Source organism: Salvia hispanica, chromosome 4 (genome assembly GCF_023119035.1).
Source record: "Salvia hispanica cultivar TCC Black 2014 chromosome 4, UniMelb_Shisp_WGS_1.0, whole genome shotgun sequence".
Taxonomy (NCBI): Eukaryota; Viridiplantae; Streptophyta; class Magnoliopsida; order Lamiales; family Lamiaceae; genus Salvia; species Salvia hispanica.
In genome coordinates this window covers 44,843,566-44,866,782 of record NC_062968.1, presented here as the reverse complement: position 1 = coordinate 44,866,782, position 23,217 = coordinate 44,843,566, and the positions used below count along the sequence as shown (strand labels likewise).

The following is a 23,217-nucleotide window of genomic DNA, read 5'->3' as shown; positions in this document are numbered from 1 at the left end:
AAGAGGGGAAAGTGTTGTTATGACAACTGAGAGAAGGGGGAGTCTTTACTATCTCTATGCATCAGTGATTAAGGTTTAGAAGGAGGAGTTGAATCTGGTAAAGTCAGAAAGCTTGATGTTGTGGCATGGAAGACTTGGCCATCCGGCAATGGGAAGTGTTAAAGAACTGGTGAAGAAGCAGGTTATTTCAGCCAGTGATACAGAGGAATTGCAGCCATGTCAGGATTGCATTCGAGGGAAGGCTAAGAAACTTCCATACACCACTGGTAAACACAATTCTTCCTCTCCTTTAGATTATGTACATAGTGATCTATGCGGGCCAGCTTCTGTTAGTACTATAGGAGGAGGTAGATATTACATGTCTCTTATTGATGATTTTTCAAGGAAGACTTGGATATATGTGCTGAAATCCAAATCTATTGAAGCTAGTGCATCTGATGGAGGACCTGTGCAGCAAGTTGGTGAGTTTGGAGATCTGAGAAATTACATGCTGGCCAGAGACAGAGTTAGGAGAACCTCAAAAATCACAGCTAGGTTCTCTGACTCTGAAATGCTCTTCTATGCGTTTACTGCTGCAGAGGAGGTAGAGCTTGAGGAACCACTAACATACACAGAAGCCATGGGAGGCAATGAAAGGGATAAATGGTTGAGAGCAATGAATGATATTCATGAAATAGATTCATTGCTGAAAAATAAAACATGGAGTCTGGTGGATAAAGTGGAAGGAAGGAAGTTGGTCAGTTGTAAGTGGATTTTCAAAAGGAAACTTGAAGCAGATGGCTCAATCAGATACAAGGCCAAGTTGGAATTGACTATAATGAGGTCTTTTCACCCGTTGTAAAACATAGCTCCATCAGAGTACTCATGTTTGTTGTGGCAAACAAAAATTGGGAATTGGAACAACTAGATGTCAAGACGACATTTCTGAATGGAGACTTAGAAAAGACCATCTACATGGTGCAGCCTGAGGGGTTTGCTAAACCTGGAGAGGAAATGAAGGTTTGCAAGCTCAATAAGAGCATTTATGGGTTGAAACAGGCCAGTAGACAATGACACAAGAAGTTCAACAATCGCATGTTAAAATGTGGTTTCACAAGGTCAAAATATGACTCCTGTGTGTACTTCAAGAAGAGAGGTGGAGTTGTTGTGGCATACTTGCTTTTGTATGTAGATGATATGTTAGTTGCAGGAGCTAACATGAAAGAGGTGCAACTGATGAAAGATGACTTGAACTTAGGATTTGATATGAAGGATCTTGGTCCTGCAAAGAGAATACTTGGCATGAGTGTAGTCAGAGACAGAAAGGGGAGCATTTGGCTTGGTCAGTCTGATTATATTTTGAGAATGCTGAAAAGATTCAAGATAGATAATCTCAAGGGAACTGGTACTCCATTGGCGCATCACTTCAAGCTGTCAGTGGATCAGAGACCTCAGAGTGAGAAGGAAAGGAAAGAGATGATGCTCATTCCTTATGCCAACATCATGGTAGTGTGATGTATGCCATGATTTGTACACGGCCAGACATTGCGCAAGCAGTGAGTTTGACTAGTAGATTTATGTCTAATTGGGAAAGAACACTGGTCAGCTCTTAAGTGGCTTTTGAGGTACTTAAAAAATACAACAAGTTTGGGTATCTGGTATGGAAGAGGCAGTGGCTGGTCTGGTGATGCTTTGATAGGGTTTAGTGACTCTGATTTTGCAGGGGATGTGGATAGGAGGAGATCACAGTCAGGTTATTTGTTCACAATGTTTGGCTCTGCGGTTAGTTGGAAGTCGAGCCTTCAAGATGTAGTTGCCTTATTAATAGCAGAACCGGAGTATATTGCTTTGACAGTTGCTGTTAAAGAAAGCTTTTGGCTTAGGGGGTTAGCTGCTGAATTTGGAGTAGTGCAGAAGTCAGTAGCTTTTGGCTGTGATAACAGCAGTGCCATATGCCTGGCAAAACACCAAGTTTTTCACGAACGTAGCAAGCACATCGATGTACGCTTGCACTTCATCAGAGAGAAGATTGAAGAGGGCGAAGTAGAGATATTCAAAGTGAGCACTGAGGTGAACCTAGCTGACATGCTTACAAAAGCTTTGCCTAGAGAGAAAGTAGAGCTTTGCAGGAGGCTGATATTCCTGCAGAATGAAGGTTAGAATTGCTTGAGCAAGGTGGAGATTTGTAGCTTATATGCTCAAGTCAACTCAATCTCTTATATGGGTGTTTTAATCCTGTACGGAGATCTTATTCTTTAAGATCAGAAGATTGTGGACTATTGGATCAGCCCATTGCTGATTTAGAGTTAGTTGATATATTAGCTTGTAAAATTCAATTAGGGCTCATATCTCTGTTGTAATTTCCCAAATAAGAAACGAGTTGTGTTCTTCAATTCTTGAGTGATCAATAAAGTTTTCTCTTGATTCTCTCATATTGTGTGTTCTTTGATTCCAATAGTTAACAAATAGAAACCAATCATTTTATAGCAGGACAAATGGAGTACTAAGTTGAATGAAAACACTCATAAATTTTTATGGCACGTTCAATATGCACTCCCTTCGGTCCCCGATCGGCAGACTAACGGATTTAAGAACTGTTTATCGTGGGGTCGAATGAACTAATAAAAAAGTGTAACACCTGCTATTTTCGGATAATGAAAACTTTCTTTTTGAATGCGGTATGGTAATGAAAAAGGAATTTAAGAAAAATAATAATTAATTTCTCGCATAGCGAAGAATTAAATATTTTAGGTCACGCAAATAATATACTTGAGCACGTTGATATCATTGTCTTTCTATGAACGCTTTGTGAATTACGAATCACTGTTTAACCAAGTAGACATCTTTTCGAGTCGTAGTAGTACTTGGCATAACACCAAAATGTTACTATTGTTTGATTTTGCAAAGGGGGAGTTTTGTACAATGGATTATATATATTCATAATTGTGTGATGTGAAGTAAAGTATTGATGAGGATTATTTATCTTCTTTGGTTTGTTACTTTGTTCAATTGCGGATCCAGGATATAAAACTCGTGGGGTCGAACATGGTGAAAAATATATTACTATATATTTATTTAAATAATTATTATTTTAAATTGTACTTCTCCGTCTCACAAGAATATGTACTCTTTCCTTTTTAGTCTGTCCCATAAGAATATGCTCTTTCTAATTTTGGAAAGTCTCTCCTCTCTAATAAGGCGAGACTCATTCTCCATTAACAATACTTTACTTACTTTTTCTCTCTACATATCTCTTACTTTACCAATTTTGTATTAAAACTCGTGTTATCCCCAAAGTGCATATTCTTTGGAGACAAAGGGGGTAATAAAAAACTATTATGTAATAAATTTGTATTCAATACTTATATTATATTTTTTTATGACTTAAATAGACTAAATATATGTAACACCAAATTTGAAAATTGATAAAATTAAAGTACTACGAACATAAATAATGAATATATTTATTCAGCTGTGATGATTTTCGTATAAAAAAAATTCGATTATAAAAAATAACTTAATTTGTGGAAGCCCAAATCCCCACATCTTTGAAGCCCAAATCTCAAAGAATGAAGACCGAACAACGCATCTTCTTCCCCAAACTTCTCTTCCGCAAAATTCTCACTTTTCCTCTTTCTTTCTTCCAAATTTCTTATCGAAATCTTATCAATTTTTTTATCTACGATAATGATGTATATGTATATCTCTTCTCTTCTTTGTTTCTCTAATTTTTAGTTTCATTGTCTTATCTGCTTCGGTTATGTGGAGAAGGCTGCCGTGGGGTCGGAGCAGGGTTTTTGATTGTCGGCATGCTGAGTAGTGGTATTTTCCGGTGGTATTCATGGACCCACAGTGGGGTCGGCCGACCCCGCCCAACCCTACCTGGATCCACCGATGACTTTGTTTGAAGTGCTCTACGCCTAACACGTTGTTTGAGGCATTCTGAGTGTTGAATAATGGAAGTAGTACTTGTTATTCCAAGTACTAATTGTTCTATGTTGTGCGAATTAAGTTCCATATGAGAAAGAGACGAAGAAATTAATTTGAAATCTTCCGTTTGACTTTAATTAATAAACGAAATGAGAATGAAATAAATGTATTTGGACCTTTCAAAATAAATAAATAGTACTCAGTCCCATAAAAATGTCTTACTTTTCATTTTAGTTTGTCTCATAAAAAATGTTACATTTTCATTTTTAAAAAATGTTCTCTTTCACAATAATATTATATTTTCTCTTTACACCTAATACACAAAGCAAAACCTTCTAAAATTATGTGTAACCACTCAGTGTGACGTCTTTTATGGCAAAGAGGGAGTAATAAAGTTGAAAGTCCTTTTACAATTGGCTTTGGGCCATGCAAATTAAAATCCAAAGAATTAAATAATTAATTCTACAAATTATGACTTCAATAAATGGGATAATCAAATTCTTTCTTCCCATTAGCTACAGGAGTCAATTCTCTCAATTAATTCCGTTCATGGTAACTAATCACTAGTTAATCATATCTAACCACATATTTATCTGGTGATTGCAGAGAGAAAGAAGAGAGAATTTTTGGGAAGGAGAGACCAAATGGGAGAGATGAGATGCACAGGAGGCGTGTTCCTCTTTTGGGCTAAAATAAGCTTGGGCCTATCCCCTAAATTAAAATGTTTGGGCCAGAACAATTAAAAGCCTTGGGCTGCGTAATTAATCAAATCTTGGGCTGGAAAATTAAGAAATCAGTGTTAGGCTGATAATAATTAAATTATTCAGGACTTATAATATCAGTGGTTGATTCCAGATTTTTGATCTGGTAAGAATTGTACAACAAATATTTACATAAAACAATATACTAAATAAGATAATATTAAAAATAAAATTAATTAAAAAGTAGCGAGATTTTTTATTTGAAGTAAGAGTTGTACTGCTTAGGGGTGGGTCGATACGATATATCGTATCGAAAACGTTGTATCGTGTATCGTATCGAAAATATCGATATGAAAGAATTTCATATCGTTATCGTATCGAAAGTTTCGATATATATCGAACTTTCGATATAAAAAAATTTTATATCGTTATCATATCAATATTTCGATATATCGTACCGAAAATCGATATATCGTTAAATATCGATATATATCAAAATTTTCGATATATATCGATGTATATCGAAAATAAAATATCGATATATATCGAAAATATCGATATATCAAAAAATTTCGATATATATCGTATTTTCGATATAAAACGATATATCGCGATATAAGGAAATTCATATCGTTATCGTATCGAAAACTTACGATACGATATCGTATCGTATCGATCGAAAATTACGATATATCGAAAATTCGATAATTTTTCGATATTTTTCAATACGATACGAGCGATATATCATTTTTTCGGTATTTTTCCCCAGCCCTAGTACTACTAAAGGGTTTATTGGTATGATGGAATTGAATGGTGGAATGAAATGTGATTCCTACTTCCATTCTATTCATATGCTTGGTGTGATGGAATGAATGAGTGAATGGATGAAAATGTAAATGAAATCTAAGGAAATTGACATTTCATTACTATCTTCATTTCATTCCAACCTCCATTCCATTCCACCCTCGTTCCATTCCATCATACCAAGCATAATAATACAAAAATTAAAGCAACTAAAAAAAGTTAATAATAAAGCATAATATAAAAAATCAAAATAATTAAAACATTAGTAAATAACCACATTTCTTGAAAAGGAAATAGGAGTGCTAAGTAATTACTATTCCCTCCGTTTCATAGTATAAATAATAATCATTTTTCTATTTTGGCGTTTCATAATAGTAGAGTCATTTCCTATTTTAGTAAAAAAGTAACACATTTTATCGCTCTTACTTTTCCTCTCTCTTACACCACTTTATTATCTCTACTTTTTCCTCACTCTTGTTTTATTAGGAGTATCTTTTTATTTAATACTATATTACACACTTTTTTCTTAATTTCCGTGTCGGAAATAAATGCATTCATTATTGTGGAATGGAGTGAGTACGTAACAAAAAAAAAAGAAAATGTGCGTTCATAAATAAAAATTACTCTATATGAGCAAAATTAATTACTCCACTAAACAACTAATAATAACTACTATAACTAAAAGAGAGCTTTAAGAGTGCTAATTGACTCTACATGAAGTACACACAACTTCCAAAAAAGATTAATTGTGAGTAAGTAAAAGTGCTTCCCTGTTGCAGTGGAAGAGGCAACTAAAGTCTACAATGTGATAAGAAATTTAAAAAGTTTGAGTGGGAAATGCAGGGGACTCAGTTCAAAACTAGGTGCATAATTAATCTAGAGACCTATTATTAGATTTTGGGAGTTGAGTAAAGGTCCTTTTTAGTTCTTAACATATGTCAATTTTTTTATTTTGGTCCATAACATTATCTTTTGAATTATTTGGTCCTTAACAAATAAAAATCGGTCACATTTGGTCCGAATTGGATGGAAATGGTTAAATCTAACGGTCAACTAATATTAATTGAATTTTGACCGGATTAATATTCAATTAACTGTTTTTTTATTAATATTCAATCAACTACGGCAATGCGCCACCCCTTTCTGGTTCGCCGGCACCGCGCCCTCGAATCCCTGAGATTCCAAAACACAATCTCCGGCACACATTCTCCATATCCCTTCTCTTTATACTTCCTCACTATCGCCTCATAATCCGTCTACCACGGATTCGCCGACGTCTCATCGAATTCCATATCACTGAACACAAACAACCTCTTTATCATCTCCTCCGCCTTCATCTTCCCTTTCACCGCCACTTCAAGTATCACATCAATACCTTCTGGAAATCAGTGTTATACCCCCATTCCATACTTTTAACAAACACAATTTTCGATTTTAAACTCTCCCCTTCCAATTTTTGAAGCTGTGGATTTTCGCTGAAATTGATGAGCTTCCCCTTCCACGGCTCCTCGCTCAATTCCGACACCAAAATCCCTAGCGCCACCAATACCTTCATCGGAGTCCCATACATACTCCCTGAAACATTGTCATCAAACATTGTCATCGGAGTCCTATACATACTCAAGGCAATTCCTCAATTTCCCAATCTTCGCCATGTCATCCAACATTCTCCTCCACTGCAGCTCCGCCACTTCGCCGCCGTGTTCATCCTTCGGCAGCTGCAACGCCTTCCGCAGCGGCACAAGCACCTCCTTCATCAGCCGATCCCTCACTCTATACGCATAATACGTCTCCTCCACGCTTTCATACACCGCCGGAAACACCTTCTTCGCTATGGTCTCACACAGCAGTGTGATTCTGTTAAGGACCGTTAGATTTAACCATTTCCGTCCATTTCGGACCAAATGTGATCGATTTTTATTTGTTAAGGACCAAATAATTCAAAAGATAATGTTATGGACCAAAATCAAAAAATCGTCATATGTTAAGGACCAAAAAGGACCTTTACTCTTGGGAGTTCAATAGTTATCTGCACTATGAAATAGGAGTATAAGCTTTGAACTTTAACACACTACAAACGGTGTTTAAACTGGAGGGAGCCGTGATCAAAGATAAAAGGAGAAAAGTGGACTTCAAAGAGGAAACAACTCAATTGTTTGGATCTATGTTCTCAGCAAGAATTGGATAATGAGGAAGAATTTCCTCTCTCAATAAATTTGTGTTAATCCATTTACATAAATAAAAAATAATTAAAATGAGCTAATTTTTTATTAATTAAATGACCAATTATCTAATGAGAATAAATTAAGGCTTGATACTTTATTTATTTAGTCATTATAAAATCATATATTTATAAATTATGATAATAATTTGTAAATAAAGATTTAGCTTATTATTTTGGAGCTAAACTGTTAGGAACTTAGGCTGTATGTGATTTATATGAATTTAGGTTGCAATATGTGACTTAGTATCTATGTGAATTTGATAATGAAGTTTTATTTATGACTATGATTTATGTGAATTTGATGATGAAGAATTATTAGATTTTTATTTGTTACAGTTATTATTTGATCTCTCGTTATTATTATGAATGCAATATATATAAATTAAATATTTTAATAAAATAATATTATTATATACTGCTATTTTTCAAAAGAAGTTTTAGCACCGGCTTATTGTGTTGTGTGCGCTATATATAAGCGTGAGTGCAACAGAACATTTAATATATACTCCGTATAATATAACAATTTACATCTCTTAAGAAATTGAATCTATCAGTACCAATTGGTTCCTAGATATCTTCCTCGAAATTTATAATGGTCTCAATAATATTTATTCCACAACGCCTTGTTTTAGCCTTTGAATGGTGATGGGATACCTCTTTTGAGTTCTCGTCGTGGGAAAGAAAACTAGCTTGTCTTGCTCTATCGCCTCCCAGCTGCAAAATCATCAAATAATTCAATCTCATTACACATTAAGCCCTAAATAATGACACCATTGTCATCTTAAATCAAAATATACATAAATATTAAAGACCATGCCACGTGAACTTGATGATACCTAAATTGAGTGACTAATCGATGAAGAAAAACCGAAAGCTCAACCCTAGCAAGCTCCACTCCTGGGCAGCGTCGAGGGCCGCCTCCGAACGGGTTGTACATGCTTATCGTGCTAGTTGCTTCCGAATAATTCTGTTGGATGGAAACAAATTCAGTCATAAGTCATGAAATTAGTACTCCATATAACATAATTTAAAAATATACCTGCCATCTCCACGGATTGAAAACTCGAGCATCTTTAAAGTGATGATTATCCATATGTACCCCACGGAAAGAAGCGAAGACCTTCCATCCCTTAGGAATTGTATAACCTTCTAATTTGCGAAAAAATAAAAATAAAATTGAACTTTTTAATTTTCACTTCCTATAATTCTATCTCCAATTTCGCCAAGAGAATTAATCTTGCATTGGTTTAAAAATTGAAACAATGTGAAACTCACCTTTGATAGTGACATCGGTTATTGCTCGTCTAAACACACCACTAATTATGTTAGCCACTCGAAGAGTTTCATTCACCACCTAACAATAACAATTGAAGATCAATAAATAGGAAATGAGACATTTTTTTTACTCTTAAACAAATTCGTAAGAAAATGGTATAAATTGACGTTACAAAATGAACTTACACATTGAGTGAAAGACATGGACTTGTAGTCTTCCCACAGAAGTGCATCAGTTTCCCCTCTTTTTAGCCTGATTTCTTCATGCTCGTGCTGTCAAGAGAAAATGGTACACATCATAAATTTTTTGGTAAAGAAAATTACAACTAATACAATATTTAATTTTATCTAATTAACACAACATTTGAAATGGTCTTTCATATTTCCATAAGTTAGTTCATGAGAAATAATCTTGATAATATATAGCGTCACGAATTTCATTTCATTTGATTATAATTAAATGGTGAAATCTTTAATCTAATTTAATCACGTAAAGTGTAATTGGAAAATCTGAAATGTCAAAAATGCCCCTTAGGGTGTTAGTTCTGACATAGGCGTGCAGAGTGTTTGTCTACTGGTGGCTACTTTATTCACTGTTTCTTTGTCTATATTTTCTCTTAAATTCAGCCAGAATTTTTTGTTGCATTATCACTCTATATGCTAAGTTAACGCTGAGATGTACACTGTATAACTAAAAATATTTATTGGATGCAATCATGCAAATAATAAGAAGATGATATTCATCTGTAGAGATGAATAATGTTAGAAAAATAAAATGGTACTCCATACTCTATGATTTCAAATAAGAGTAACTGTGATATACTCCAATTTCTACACTTACTGCTTCTTTACAATAATTTGGTGTATAAAAGGGCAATATAGTTCTGGGTTGATATAATATGACATGCCAGGCGCACGTGTGAACATGATATTGGAATGGAAACTTTGAATGGTGAGCCATCCTTTTCAGTGAAATTGACATTATTAACTCATGCACTCACTTTTCTTTATTACTCCTACTTCCTTTCATTAAATGAAAATCTTATTAATTTTTTAAAAAATAGTCATATTTATAAACGGTACAAAATTAAATATACAATTAGTAAAATATAAGAAAAAACTAATATATAAAAAATAAAATTAGTTTATTAGGAGGGTTAAAATTAAAAAAAAAAATCAATTTATGCATATGTATATTTTCATTAATTTGTTCACATTGTGTCATTTTTGTCCTATAACTATTAATTATATATTCTTTTACCATAGTCCATTAACTTATTTAACTCACAGTCTTAAACATATAAACTCATATTCAATTAAAAAAATTTCACATTTCTTAATAATATTAAACAATTTTTTAAAATCTCTACTAATAAAAAATAGGATAACTAATAGGACCAATAAATAGTCAAGTTGAATTCGGATACCATCACAATTTTTTACAGGCATCCCGTGTGCTAGTCTATGTCGGCTTGTCTTTTCTTCCAAAATTCTCATTGAATATAAACTTATTAACCATAGTGTAAGACATGGAAAATCTTGTTCTGATACCAATATAATCTAATTCAAAATTTGTATACATGGAGTACTATTTGATTGCATGTTTGTATCTTGCAAAAATAGTGATAATGTGAATTACTTATGAAATAAAAACAGTGCAATTTTCAAAATCAATTATTCCATAGCTTTTCTGATTTATTCTTAATTATTGCTAACATTTTGAATAAGTATAACTTTCATGATTTTATTAAAATATTAACCATATTAATAATATACTTACTATTATAATCTCGACTAATAATGTAACTAACAAATTTTATCTAATCTCAGTACTTTGGATGGAAATTGTGTTGTATTATTTTCAATAATAATAAAGTTGTGTTGTATTCAATATTAATATTATTATTATTATTATTATTATTATTATTTGTATTGGACCATATATAGAATCATCCCAATCCTACCAAACAAGTAATTTTGTTCAGAATTACCAACAAGGCCTATTCCATCAATATTAACCCAAGTCGTCAATGTTACTAGTAGTTTATTTCAGGAAATGAAAAAAGGTAACGCTTATGATTAGAAATGTTTCTTAGTATTAATTTAGTGAGTTGTAGTAGTAATTTTATAAACAAGATACAGGCCCGCACCCTGCAACCTGCCGGCATAATCATGGCAAATTGAAATTAATGTAGGATAACATCACCTATAACTAGATAAAAATTACACCTCCTTTAATCATTTTCCAGCCTCATTAAGAATTCCAGTATATTATAGTAGTAAAATATTTATGAGATGAAATTATTTTTTGAGTTGTGTTGTTTTTACACTTTTTGTTTTCGAATAATTAATTTGCTTATTTGTGTCTCTATAGAATTTAGTTGGATGAGATATTGGATAAGGTAAAGAGACATGCCCACCTTGTGAGTCTTGGGTCCACCAACATTAGTTGGCTCCTCTTTCAAGATTGGAGTTTTGTCCACCAACATTAGTTGGCCTCTCTTTTAACACTTGGATTCTTTATACTACTATAATTTATTACTACCTCCGTCCCCCAAAATTTATTACACTTTGACCCGACACGGGTTTTAAGAAATGTAATGAAAAGTGAGTTGAAAAAGTTGGTGGGATATGGGTTCTATTTTTAAAGTATTAGTTTTATAATAAAATGTGAGTAGGAATGAGTTAGTGGAATATGAGGTCCACTACCAAAAATGGTAAAAGTGAAGTGTATCAAATTTTTAGGGACGAACCAAAATGGTAATATGTATCAAATTTTCAGGGACAGAGGTAGTATAAAAGAGGTTCTTAATGTGAATATACCGGAACAATCTCTGTATATACTAGTACTATAAAGCATGGAAATGAACTCTACTTATTCATGGACACTAAATCTCACTGAAAATCAACATGGCATCTCAAATCACAATATGCAAGACATACTATTCTTAGGTGACCATCTCCAAGAGTACACTAAAATCTAAAATGAGATAGGTATTTAGCTCCAATAGTACTTAAAAACCAATTCTATTTTTGGTTTTTGAGAAAAAAAAATACCTATCTTTAGGTTTACACTAAACCAAAACCTAAAAAATTCTCAAATTTTGTGAGTAAAAAAAGCATAATATAGAGAATATTCTTTTAAATTTGAGTTTAGTATAAATGGAAATCAATATTTAGTGTGAGATTTATATTAAAATGAGTTTGAATTTAGTGGAATGGTTGGAGATGCTCAGGCAATCTCACTCTAACATGAAATAAATACTAATAATAGAATATGAATTAAATATTAAGTAGAGATAGAGGGACTTGACTTAACAAAAGAAAAAGGAGAAAAGAATTTGTACCTTAAGTTGAGCTAAGGCAAGAGGGGTCTCGGTAAGGAATTTAACGGCGAGAGTCATAATAGTGGATGTGGTCTCATAGCCAGCCACCAGCAAAGCCAACATAAAATCCACTATTTGGTCGTCGGAAAAGCCGCCTTGCTCCTCCAGCAGCGCCGCTAGCATATCGTTCTTTACCTCTCCTCTTTCGGCCGCTCTCCTCCTATCCCTCACCACCAACCTCAACGCCTCCGCCACCTTTCCTCGGGCCTAAAACACACACATTATTCAAAATACAATTTTTTTTAAAAAAAAATAAACATGAATCTTAAAAATAAAATCTGAGCTTGTTACTATTTTTAACGAAAATATATGTACTTGAATAGCTTTTCGATATGTGGTGGAGAAAATGGGGAGTGGGATGGTGAAAAAGCCTTCAATAACTAGCATATACTCTTTCATGAGATTCTCAGTCCATTCACACGGATCAAAGCTCATCAACTGCTTCACTGTTAACTGAAAAGTTATCTGCACATTCAAACACCATAATCAATTTATTTCACATATCTTTTAAAAAAAAGATTAAATCCCATCTCATAAAAAAAGCATTTATAGAACCTTCCTTCACAATATCCATACAATACAATGATGAGAAAACAAAAGATAATGGGCTAAAAGGGCAAGAAAATCAATGGGTCACACTACATGCACATGTGTGTGGGTACATCGTGCTTCTAAAGCTCAATCCACAATAATACTATAAGCAAATTATTACTTTAGCAAGAAAAAGTGATCCTAACATAACATGAAATGATGAAATCATCACGCATGCACTCAAATCAAGCCATGAATTTGTTATTAATTTTCATTTCTATTGCCCCTAGATCATATTATATTCCACTAACTCATTTTCGCATTTGATTAAAAAAATGCTAGTACCTTTTTGGCTTCCTCCATGAGGAGAACCCGGGCGGTCCAGGAGTCCATGTTGAGGCAGACGAGGCGGTCTATGTCGAGCAGGAGATGATCGCGGATGATGGCCGAGTTCGCGAAGCTCGTGGTGAGGGAATGCATCCGCTTGTGGAGGCTGCCTCTCATCAGCAGGAGCGAGTGCCGCCCCAGCAGATTCGATATCGAACCGGGGTAGCTCGACTCGAACAGCCGCCCCTCGTTCTGCAGGATGAGCCGGTTCGTCTCCAGGTCGGCCGAGAACACGGTCGGCTCGCCAAACAAGTGGGTCGTGAAAACCGGCCCATATCGGCCCACCCGATCATCGATAAAAGGCTCCGGATTCTCCGTCTTGTAGGCCGAGATGAGCTGGAGAGTCTCCCCGATCCATGGGAGGCCCAGGTTGCCCGGCGGCAACCGCCCCCGCCGCCGCCTGCTGCGGCGGAGGATGTAGATTGATAGAGAGAGAAAGGAGAGGATGAGAGAGAAAACGAACATTACTATTACTGCGGAAGTAATGAGAGCACACGGATGGAGATATATATGTGTGTGAAAGGAAAACTGTGCAGAAAAAAGAAGTTGGGATGTGAACCAAATAAATGTCCGACTTTATTATTGTCGACTTTTATTTATTTTTTTAAATCAAGCCAACATTGCCCAAAATCATAGGCTAATTTAACCCAACACCATCATTATTATTCTTACTTATTTATTAAGTAAATGAATTTAGTACTCTTTGTTCAATTCAAGTAAAATATGCATTGATTTACGAGAACTAGATCGATGTGATTTCTATTTATAAGAGCATCCACAGTGCCGGCTAGCCGATTCGCGTCGCTAGCCGATCGGCTAGCCGAACCATTGCAGTCGGCCAGCGGCGAATCGGCATAAAAATTGACGTGGGCTAGCCGATTAGAGGACGCTGGCCGATGCGCTGGCCGCCATTGTGGCGTGCCGATCGGCCAGCGCCAATTTTCGTTTTTTTTAAATTTTTTTTGAAAACCTATATATACGCGATTTTAGTTTCATTTTCATTGGCACCACTTGTTTTAACGAGTTTTCTCTCTCTCTAAATTTTTGTACAAGTGCAACATCGAGGGATGAGTAACGCGGGTGGTAGCGGTGGTGGTAGTGGTGGTAGTGGTGGGGATGCTGAGGAGTACGAACGGCAAATGAACGAGGCTATGGAGGCCTACATGAACCGCGAGATGGAGCGGTACATGCGAAGGGTGGAACAGCAGGCGGTACCTCGCCCTCCACCGGTTGTCCACCGCCGAGCAGTGATTGATCGGGATCACGTAGCTGCACATCAGTGCCTATATGACGACTACTTCGCTCCGGACCCGCGGTTTCCGGCAACCATGTTCAGGCGGCGTTTTAGAATGCGCAGGGAGTTGTTTATGCATATCGTTGACGCTTTGGAGCGTCGATATTTTTATTTCCGCTTCATGCACGATGCGGCTGGCAGATCCGGCCACACCCCTATCCAAAAGTGCACGGCGGCAATCAGGCAGTTGGCCTACGGAGGCGCGGCGGACATGTGGGATAAGTACCTCCACATCGGTGAGACGACTTCTCTGCGCAATGTCTGAAATTTTTCTGTCAGGGCGTGATTCAAATTTTCGATGAGGAGTATCTTCGAAGCCCTACCCCCCAAAGATTGTCGAATCTGATGCAGATGCACGGGGAGCAGCATGGGTTCCCCGGGATGTTAGGCAGCATAGATTGTATGCATTGGGAGTGGAAGAACTGTCCGATTGCCTGGAAGGGGGCCTACACGACCGGCTACAAGTCAAAGAATCCCACGATGATCCTCGAGGCCGTAGCTGATTACCGGCTGTGGATCTGGCATGCGTATTTTGGGGTAGCCGGGTCGAACAACGACCACAACGTCCTCAACTCGTCGCCCCTCTTCAACGAGAAGTGTCAGGGCATCGGTCCAGCCGTCTCATTTGTGGCCAACGGCAACCGACATGATATGGGCTACTACTTGGCGGATGGGATATACCCTAGGTGGCCCGTCTTTGTGAAGACGATCGGGCACGCGGTGGATGACAAGAAGGCCTACTTTGCGGAACGACAGGAGTCGGCGCGCAAGGACGTGGAGCGCGCATTTGCTGTACTCCAGTCTCTATGGGCGGCAATTAAGGGTCCAACGCGTTTGTGGGATGTCAAATGCGTTTCCCAAATAATGTACGCCTGCATTATCATGCACAACATGATCGTCGAAGACGAAGGCGTACAACTGACTAGTTGGGCCAATAACGATGAAGCCGGTCCAAGCCACGGAACGGCCACCCCTAGCGTACGACATGGGGTACCTCTCGATGAAGTCGGCCGCCTCCAGGAATATGCCGACATGCGCCAAGTGGATGCTCATATTCAACTCCAAAATGATATAATTGAAGAGTTGTGGGCACGGAAGACTGCACGGCGATAGTTTTTTTCTTTATTATGTAATTTATTTTTTTAAATGAATGTACTTTTTTTTAATGCAATTAATGAATTTTCCCGTATATGTCTCGTAAATTTAATTCCGCAATTTAATCGTAAATTTAATTCCGTAAATGTAGTTGTTTTTGAATTATTTTTATTGCGGCTGGCCTATGGCTGGCCTAAATCTGATGTGGCAGGTGGATTTTTAGTGCTGCTGACGTGGCAGGAAGAGAGAGTGGCTGGCCTATGACTGACCTATTTCTATTGTGGATGCTCTAAGGTTATGATTAGGCCTAGTACCAATATATCCGAATCCTTGCCATATTAAATACGTATCTAATTTTGTTTTCGATTGGTTTGTCTATGGTTTATATAGATAGTAAATCGTGAGTAGTAATTAATGGTTATACAATAGAGTGATTTTGTTACATACAATTAGTAATTTGATAGAGTGATTTTGCATATATGTAAATTGATAGAGTGATTTTGCATATATTTTATTTGAGCATCGGGCATCAAACTCATTTTTGCCAATAGCAGTCTACCGTGACGCCCACTCGGCCCTCACGAGTGGGCATCGTTTTCAACCGTTTGAAAATTATTTTAAAGAAAATCAGAGAAATTAAAAACATCATATCCCAAATATGGTATGTTTATTACCGTTTTCTGCCAATATTCATTTTTTATCCTTCAATTCATCCACAAATCATCTATAAATATCTCGTTCATTAAAAAAAATCACACTGAACTGAACTCTCTACCCTTTCATTCTCTCTCTAATTTTCCCTCCACATTTTCAAATATAACCGACCAACAACCACCATCCAACTCGAGATGGGGCTGAAGCTAGTGGAGCATGCCGACGTCGGGCACTCAAGGATCGGCAACGTCAACATGTCTGGATCACGGTCTGACTTAATATTTGTCCCAATGCTCACCAGAACAACGCTCTAGAGTTCAGTGTCTGCTATCCTTAATCCCCTATTGAGACAAATTGTTCGAAGTGTGGGTTGCCATTTCGAAAGATCTGATTGTGGGAACTTACCAAAACACGAAGAAGACTTAGGATGAGGTCAATGAAACCTACAACACTACCTGATCGGATGGATCTGTTGTCCGCAATCCCAAGATGTTTCACAATCATTTAAGACGAGCAAGTGAAGTCTGAAGATATCCAAAGGTTCAGCGACATCTACGTCAATGAAATGAGGCGGAGCGGCAGCGGATCATGCGAAGCCGACGTTATGACTTCAGCCTTGCTTATCTTTCAAGAAGACACCCATAGCCTTCATGTTTATCACTACATGGAAGAAGATTCAAAATCTGGATAAGTGGGCGGGTGTCACATAATCCTCGTCGGACTCGGCCTCCAAACGATTGAGGTCGCAAGTCGACATAGACGAGGACGAGGACGAGTTCGTAAGACGAGCTAGTGGACCACGTCGGTGCTAGATAGACAAGGCTCGGCGACTCCAAGGGTGTACCGACCTTACCCGACGGACATGCAGAACGCCGCCAGGGGTCAATTCGGGTGGACTCCTAAATATGGCCCGTTGCAGCTGTTGTCCTAAGTTCAAGAGGGAAACAACGCTTACGGTGAAGGGGACGGTTTACCGAATTTCGACGTCCGCACTCCATACAGCTCGACCTAGATTGATAAATTATTCGAGGCGTATGTTGGCACCTTGGAAGTTTCAGTTCTTGGTACTAGCCAGCCCGGGAGGACTTTTCGGGAGCGTGTCAATGAAAGCAACAACACAAAGCAACCGCTTGGAACTGTTCAGTGCAATATAAGTATGCTGCGAAATCATTTTCCCAAGCAAACGATGAAATCTAAAAATTGAACGGGTGGCAAGGGAACGTGATGTTATGACTGCGGACATGTTATTCTTCCAAGAGACCATGCATAGTGTATGGATCATATTAGTCTAGATTCACTAATTACCGAGACCTCTTTATTCTTGTACGAGAGAGCTCAGCCAAACTCTCAACCACGCGGATGATTTATACAAATACAATGGTGTAAATGTACTAAGGATACAAGTAATTGAACCCTAACTATTACAAGGTTCTTGATCGAAACCCTGGTTCACCCACTTGATTCGTACCCTGCACACTCAAGAAACGAGTCAGTAACTTCACACAAGATCCTCTCGGATCAAAGATGAGAGACTAACACAAAGAGAAGAAATAAATCAGAATAGATCACAAAATATGGCTCAGAATCCGCCACAACCACACCGATCTATTCTACAAGAACAAGATCCAAGGAAGCACAACTTGACCGGTTAGAGTTCACCCTCACACCACCGATGCCTTCACCACAAGTTCCCCTCACACCAGATCAAGTTCCACCGAACAAAACCTCAGAACAGAACCTTCACGTCTCACAAACCCTAGTTCTTCTCCAGCACCCAAACAATCGAAGAGATTGCCTTATTCCAGCACTCACAAAAGATCTACCACTCAAAGAACCGTGAGAGATCACCAAGAGATGGCCGGAAACTCATCGGAGAAGAAGAGAGAAGAGAGATTAGAGAGTGAATGAGACTCAAAGGAGTTGGCTCTCACATAACAAACACAACCCTACATCCAACGATGGAGAAGCATGATCCAGGAGAGGGAGCACGTGGCGGCATCTGGTGGAAGAAGATAAGTCATTGGGCTCTGCCCAATTAATTCCTTCTGGGCTCAAATAAAAGGCAGCCTAAATAATAGTCCACACCAATATCCAACACACAGGCCTTTCAAGCATGTCAGTACTTGGAAGAAGGTTTGTAATCTGGATAAGTGGATGGGTGGCACCACCCAATACTCCTCGAACTCCACCTCCAAACGGTTGAGGTCGCAAGTCGACCATATCGAGGACAAGGTCCCAAGCCAGTTCGCTAGAGCTGATTTAGATAGTTTTGGAGCAGGTGCGAGTGGATCTAGTGCCGGTTCACGCCGTCGTTCACCTAGGACGAAGGCGGCGAAAGCTATCCGCATGGGAAGACAAAGCCAAGCTCAAGTGCCCCCCCAAGGTCCACCCCCTCCTATGCCTCCTAATCCGAAGATTTTATTCGAATATTTATAGACTGCGCTTAACACCGACATGACATAAATGAATCTGCAACAAGAAGTTGTGCATGGCCATGATTGAAGCCCTCCAACCTAGTCATACCACCACAGTAGTTTTCAATTATTCGGATTCCAATTATGCCATTTTTAATTATTAGGATTTAAAATTTTACAATTTTTTATTTTTAGGTTTTTTAAATTATGCAATTTAAAACTTTTAGGAATTTAATCATGCAAGTTTTAAATTTTTAGGAATATGTAAAGTTATTTTTGGGTTTTTTAATGAAGTTTTATTACTAATGAAATGTTTTTTTGAATTTTAATTTTAAATTGAAGAATAAAATAGTGAGACCCTTTAAGGGAGGAATAGATTATTGGAGATATTTTTCCTTAGTTAGGAAATTAAATAAAAAAAAATACTTTCTCTATTCCACATTAATTGAGTCATTTTTTTCATTTAGAAACGTTCCATGAATCATTTCCCTATTAAGCTAAAAGTAACACTTTTCTCTCAGTTACTTTATTTCTTTCCTCTCTTACTTTATTTTTCTACTTTTCTCTATTTCCTACGTTAATATCTCTTCACTTAAATCTTTTTTTAATATCCGTATCGAAAAGAAGTAATTCTACTACTCCCTTCGTTTGATAGTAGTTGAGTCATTTCTTTTTTTAGTAAAACTCATCACTCCCTTCTTACTTACTTTATTTTCTCATAATTTCTCTTCCCTTTTCATTTCCTACTTTATTCTCCATTTACATAACTCACTTAACATATTTTTTCTTAAATCGCGTGCTTAAAAGAAACGTTTCCACTACTGCGGAATGGTGGGAGTAGATAAAAGTGTTGTAAGGCACGTAAATAGTGTATGACATTCTCTAATTAAGGATTAAGTTGTGAGGATCCATATCAAATTTATTTATATATTTATATTCCTTAATAGTTTTAGTTTTATTTCTTTATCTAACTATTCAATTTTTTCTACTCAGTATTAATCAAATTTCAATAAACTGAATACTCATTTAGCCATATATATAAATCAGGTTTTAATAATCTATTGTAATTTCTAGTCAGTAAATCAAATATATAATTATATAATAGCATTTGCAAAAATTTAATAATGTATTGTAATTTTTATAAATATAGTTCTAATATTATGTAAATTAATGGTTTTGTTTATGTAGTTTAATTACAATTAAATTTGAAGCAAAGAATTATATTTTCTCATGATATTAATCAGATTTTAATACATTAAAATTTTCATAATTATATATTATTTGAATTAATAACATTTATATTGCTAGCTTTATATTTGAAATAATATTTGGTCCTATTTTTTAGAAGAGAAATAATTCGATTTTTAGAATATAAATAATGTATCACAATTTACAATCTCTGCCATGACCTTTGGTTGACAAATTCAACGCTCCACCACAATCCTCTTAATTCATTAACAGAAATATATAGTAATTAATTTCTTACCATAAACATATTTAAGCTAACCGTAAAAACGGATCGTAAAAACGGATCGTAAAAACGGATCGCAAAAATTTGAACCGTAGAATCGAATTCAATAACAATAGAAAACAGCCATTCTCACAACAATAAATTAAACTAGCAACAACAATCCTTTCATTTTTTTCACACACACAAAAGAAAAATAATAATAATAACAATGGCAACATTAGGGAAATCCTCTGTCCTCGCGGCCTTGGCCCTCCTCCTCGCCTCTGTGGCGTACGCTGGGCTGGACGAAGCGTGCAAGCAGACCCCAGACCCAGCCTTCTGTGCAACGCTCCTCAAGCCCAGCGAGGCCGAGTTTGCGGATAATAATCCCTCAAAGATGGAGAATGCGGGTGTGAACGCGGCCATCGAGAAAGTCAACGAAGTGAAGACTTTCATGAAGGGGCCCGTGGCTAAGGGCGCGAAGAACAAAGAGGTGAAGGAGGCGGTGTCGCAGTGCGTGGAGCACGCGGGCCAGTGTCCACTCAGCCTGGCACTGCGGAAGCTCAACAACGACACTAGCGACGGCTCACAGCCACACTCGGGGAAGCTACTCAAAGCCATCCCCAAGAAGCTCGTGGATATCTCCTCACATGCGATGCAGAGTTGTGTTGATGCGTTGAAGAGAGGTGAGGCGGAGGCCAAGGGCGACGACGCCAAAGTCATCACTGAAGGAATTAAAGTAGCACAAGAGGCGCACCGCGCTTGCTCCATCGCCGAAGCCATGATTAAGCTCTAAAAAATTAGGCCAACATGGTATATACATCTACTATAAATTTATATGAACGTGTTGATTTATTTAGGAATAACCCTATTGTGTTTAAATTTATGTGGCGATAATGCTACATGATTAGCTTATATTGGTGATAAATAAAAGTGTAATAGATAGATTTACATTAGTTATGCATTGAGATTTGTTGTAATTGTAAATATGGGCGTTAATTTGTTGCTCGTTGCAAAAGAGTTCAAATATAAATACTTTTATGGCTAATATCGTTGAATCGTTTTCAGCATTTGCTCTCGAATATATATTGTGAAGGTTTTGTCTTGCTACACCTAGACGAATGCACCACCTAAGTTTGATTTCCATGAGAGGCGTGAAAAGTTTTAAAGTTAGATTAGCTTATATGTAAATATCAATTAAAACTAGAACAAAAATGTTTTAACTACTAGTGGTACATAGTGCAATAGAAAATAATAAACATGATTGTTTGCGACCAAGGTTATGAAATATTTTCGAGCACAAATGAAAACAGCGACCGGTTTTCGAAAATGGGAATATTCACCCCTACGGTTACTAGTCGAATTTTCTTCCATATTGTGAGTAATCGTGTGTGCTCGGAATTAAATCATATAAAAAGAAAATTTAGTTATCTTACACCAACAGTTTGCTAGTAAGATGCTCACAAATTAGCGAGCACAAGTACATGTGCTGTTAATTCTTAAATGATAAATAAAGAAGTTAAGTGCAGTCAGAAACGATATGCTCATATAATGTCAAGTTCGAGGAAGTGAGAGTCGAAATTACATCGACAGCCTATTATAAACATACGCGTGCATAATAATTTCTCATATCCACGCGCGTGCAGAGCAAATACGGGAGACTCATACAGTGGCTGATATTTATTTTGTGTCTAGTGTGGTTCAATCGTTGGATGGAAATATGTACTTAATACACTAATACACGATGCTATAAACACTCGCGCACACACTCCTCTTGAGTCTTTCAACACATAATTCGATAGATTGATTCATCACGAGAAGAGACAAAAGTACAAGGAAGGCAAATCTGTTCTGGAGCAGTCTGTCAACCTCTTGATCAGTTATGATGGTGTTTTAGTATGTATGATCTGCTACATTGTTGATGTTGGTTTCCATTGTAGAATGTGGTATTCATAGACCAAATAAGTTCTTTCTTTAGTTTTTTGAATGAACTTTCATGATCGATTTGGAACACAAATACATAGTGTATATGCTATTGGTTAAATGCAACTAACTTATCTATTAAGTGCAAAATATTTGTAGTTTTTATATTTTAAAGAAGGTATTTAATTGGTTCTTCCAACGCATATATTTTTAAAGTTGAAATGGAAAATTTTATTTTACGGCTACAAGGGAGATGAATAGAAATTTCCATCGAACTAGAATTAGGAAATTTCTTTTCTGTTAGTTTGATATCGAGAGGACACACAATATATAAATGTAATAATTTATTATCCCTATATTGTAGTAGTACGAGTTGTGATCAATGTCGAACCCTTCTTAAAGACCGAACTAGAGATCAAATTTGGGCCACTCATTTTTCTTAATCTTATGGTTATGATTAATTTAGAATTAATTTAATATTTTATTAAATAAAAATGTTTTTAATTTATTTTTATTTTTTTAAAATAATTTTTAAAAAATTTCTTAAATTTTTTTTATTTGATAAAAACTTGTTGGAGTAAATAATGAACTATATTCACTACATAATGAACTAAATGAATGTATGTTATGAAGTAATTTTTCGCATTCATTATATACTGAATTTACTTCAACTGAAAGATAATTATGTTATAACACATTATGAAGTAATAAACTAATGAAATGAAGTACTAAACTAATGAAATGAAGTAATAACATAACTGAATGAAGTAATAAACTAACGGAATGAAGTAATAGCATGATGGAATGAAGTAATAAACTAACGGAATGAAGTACTAAACTAATAGAATGAAGTAATAACATGGCTGAATGAAGTAATAAACTAACGAAATGAAATAATAACATGACTGAATGAAGTGATAAACTAACGGAATAAAGTAATAACCATAACCCAATGAAGTAATAGCATGAATAAATGAAGCAATAAACTAACGGAATGAAGTAATAGCACGATTGAATGAAGTAATAAGTTCATAACAATAACATGACTGGATGAAGTAATAAACTAACTAAATAAAGTAATAACATGACTGAATGAAGTAATAAACTAACGGAATAATGTAATAACCCTAAACTCAACTGAAAGATAATTATGTCATAACACATTACGAA

The 23,217-nt window shown here is 36.4% G+C and overlaps 1 protein-coding gene and 1 pseudogene across 1 annotated transcript; both read right to left on the bottom strand.

Moving 5' to 3' along the window:
• Positions 1 to 6,526: 6,526 nt before the first annotated feature.
• LOC125221190 lies at positions 6,527 to 7,171 on the bottom strand (annotated as a pseudogene).
• Positions 7,172 to 8,116: 945 nt separating this feature from the next.
• Positions 8,117 to 18,608, bottom strand: LOC125221189 (cytochrome P450 90A1-like). Its single transcript, XM_048123315.1, has 9 exons — positions 18,384 to 18,608; positions 13,176 to 13,745; positions 12,615 to 12,764; positions 12,261 to 12,506; positions 9,100 to 9,186; positions 8,914 to 8,992; positions 8,678 to 8,787; positions 8,475 to 8,605; positions 8,117 to 8,352 (listed from the first exon to the last, which is right to left on the bottom strand). The coding sequence occupies exons 1-9, from the start codon at positions 18,606 to 18,608 to the stop codon at positions 8,247 to 8,249; spliced, it is 1,704 nt and encodes a 567-aa protein (XP_047979272.1). The 3' UTR covers positions 8,117 to 8,246.
• Between the last annotated feature and the right edge of the window lie 4,609 nt (positions 18,609 to 23,217).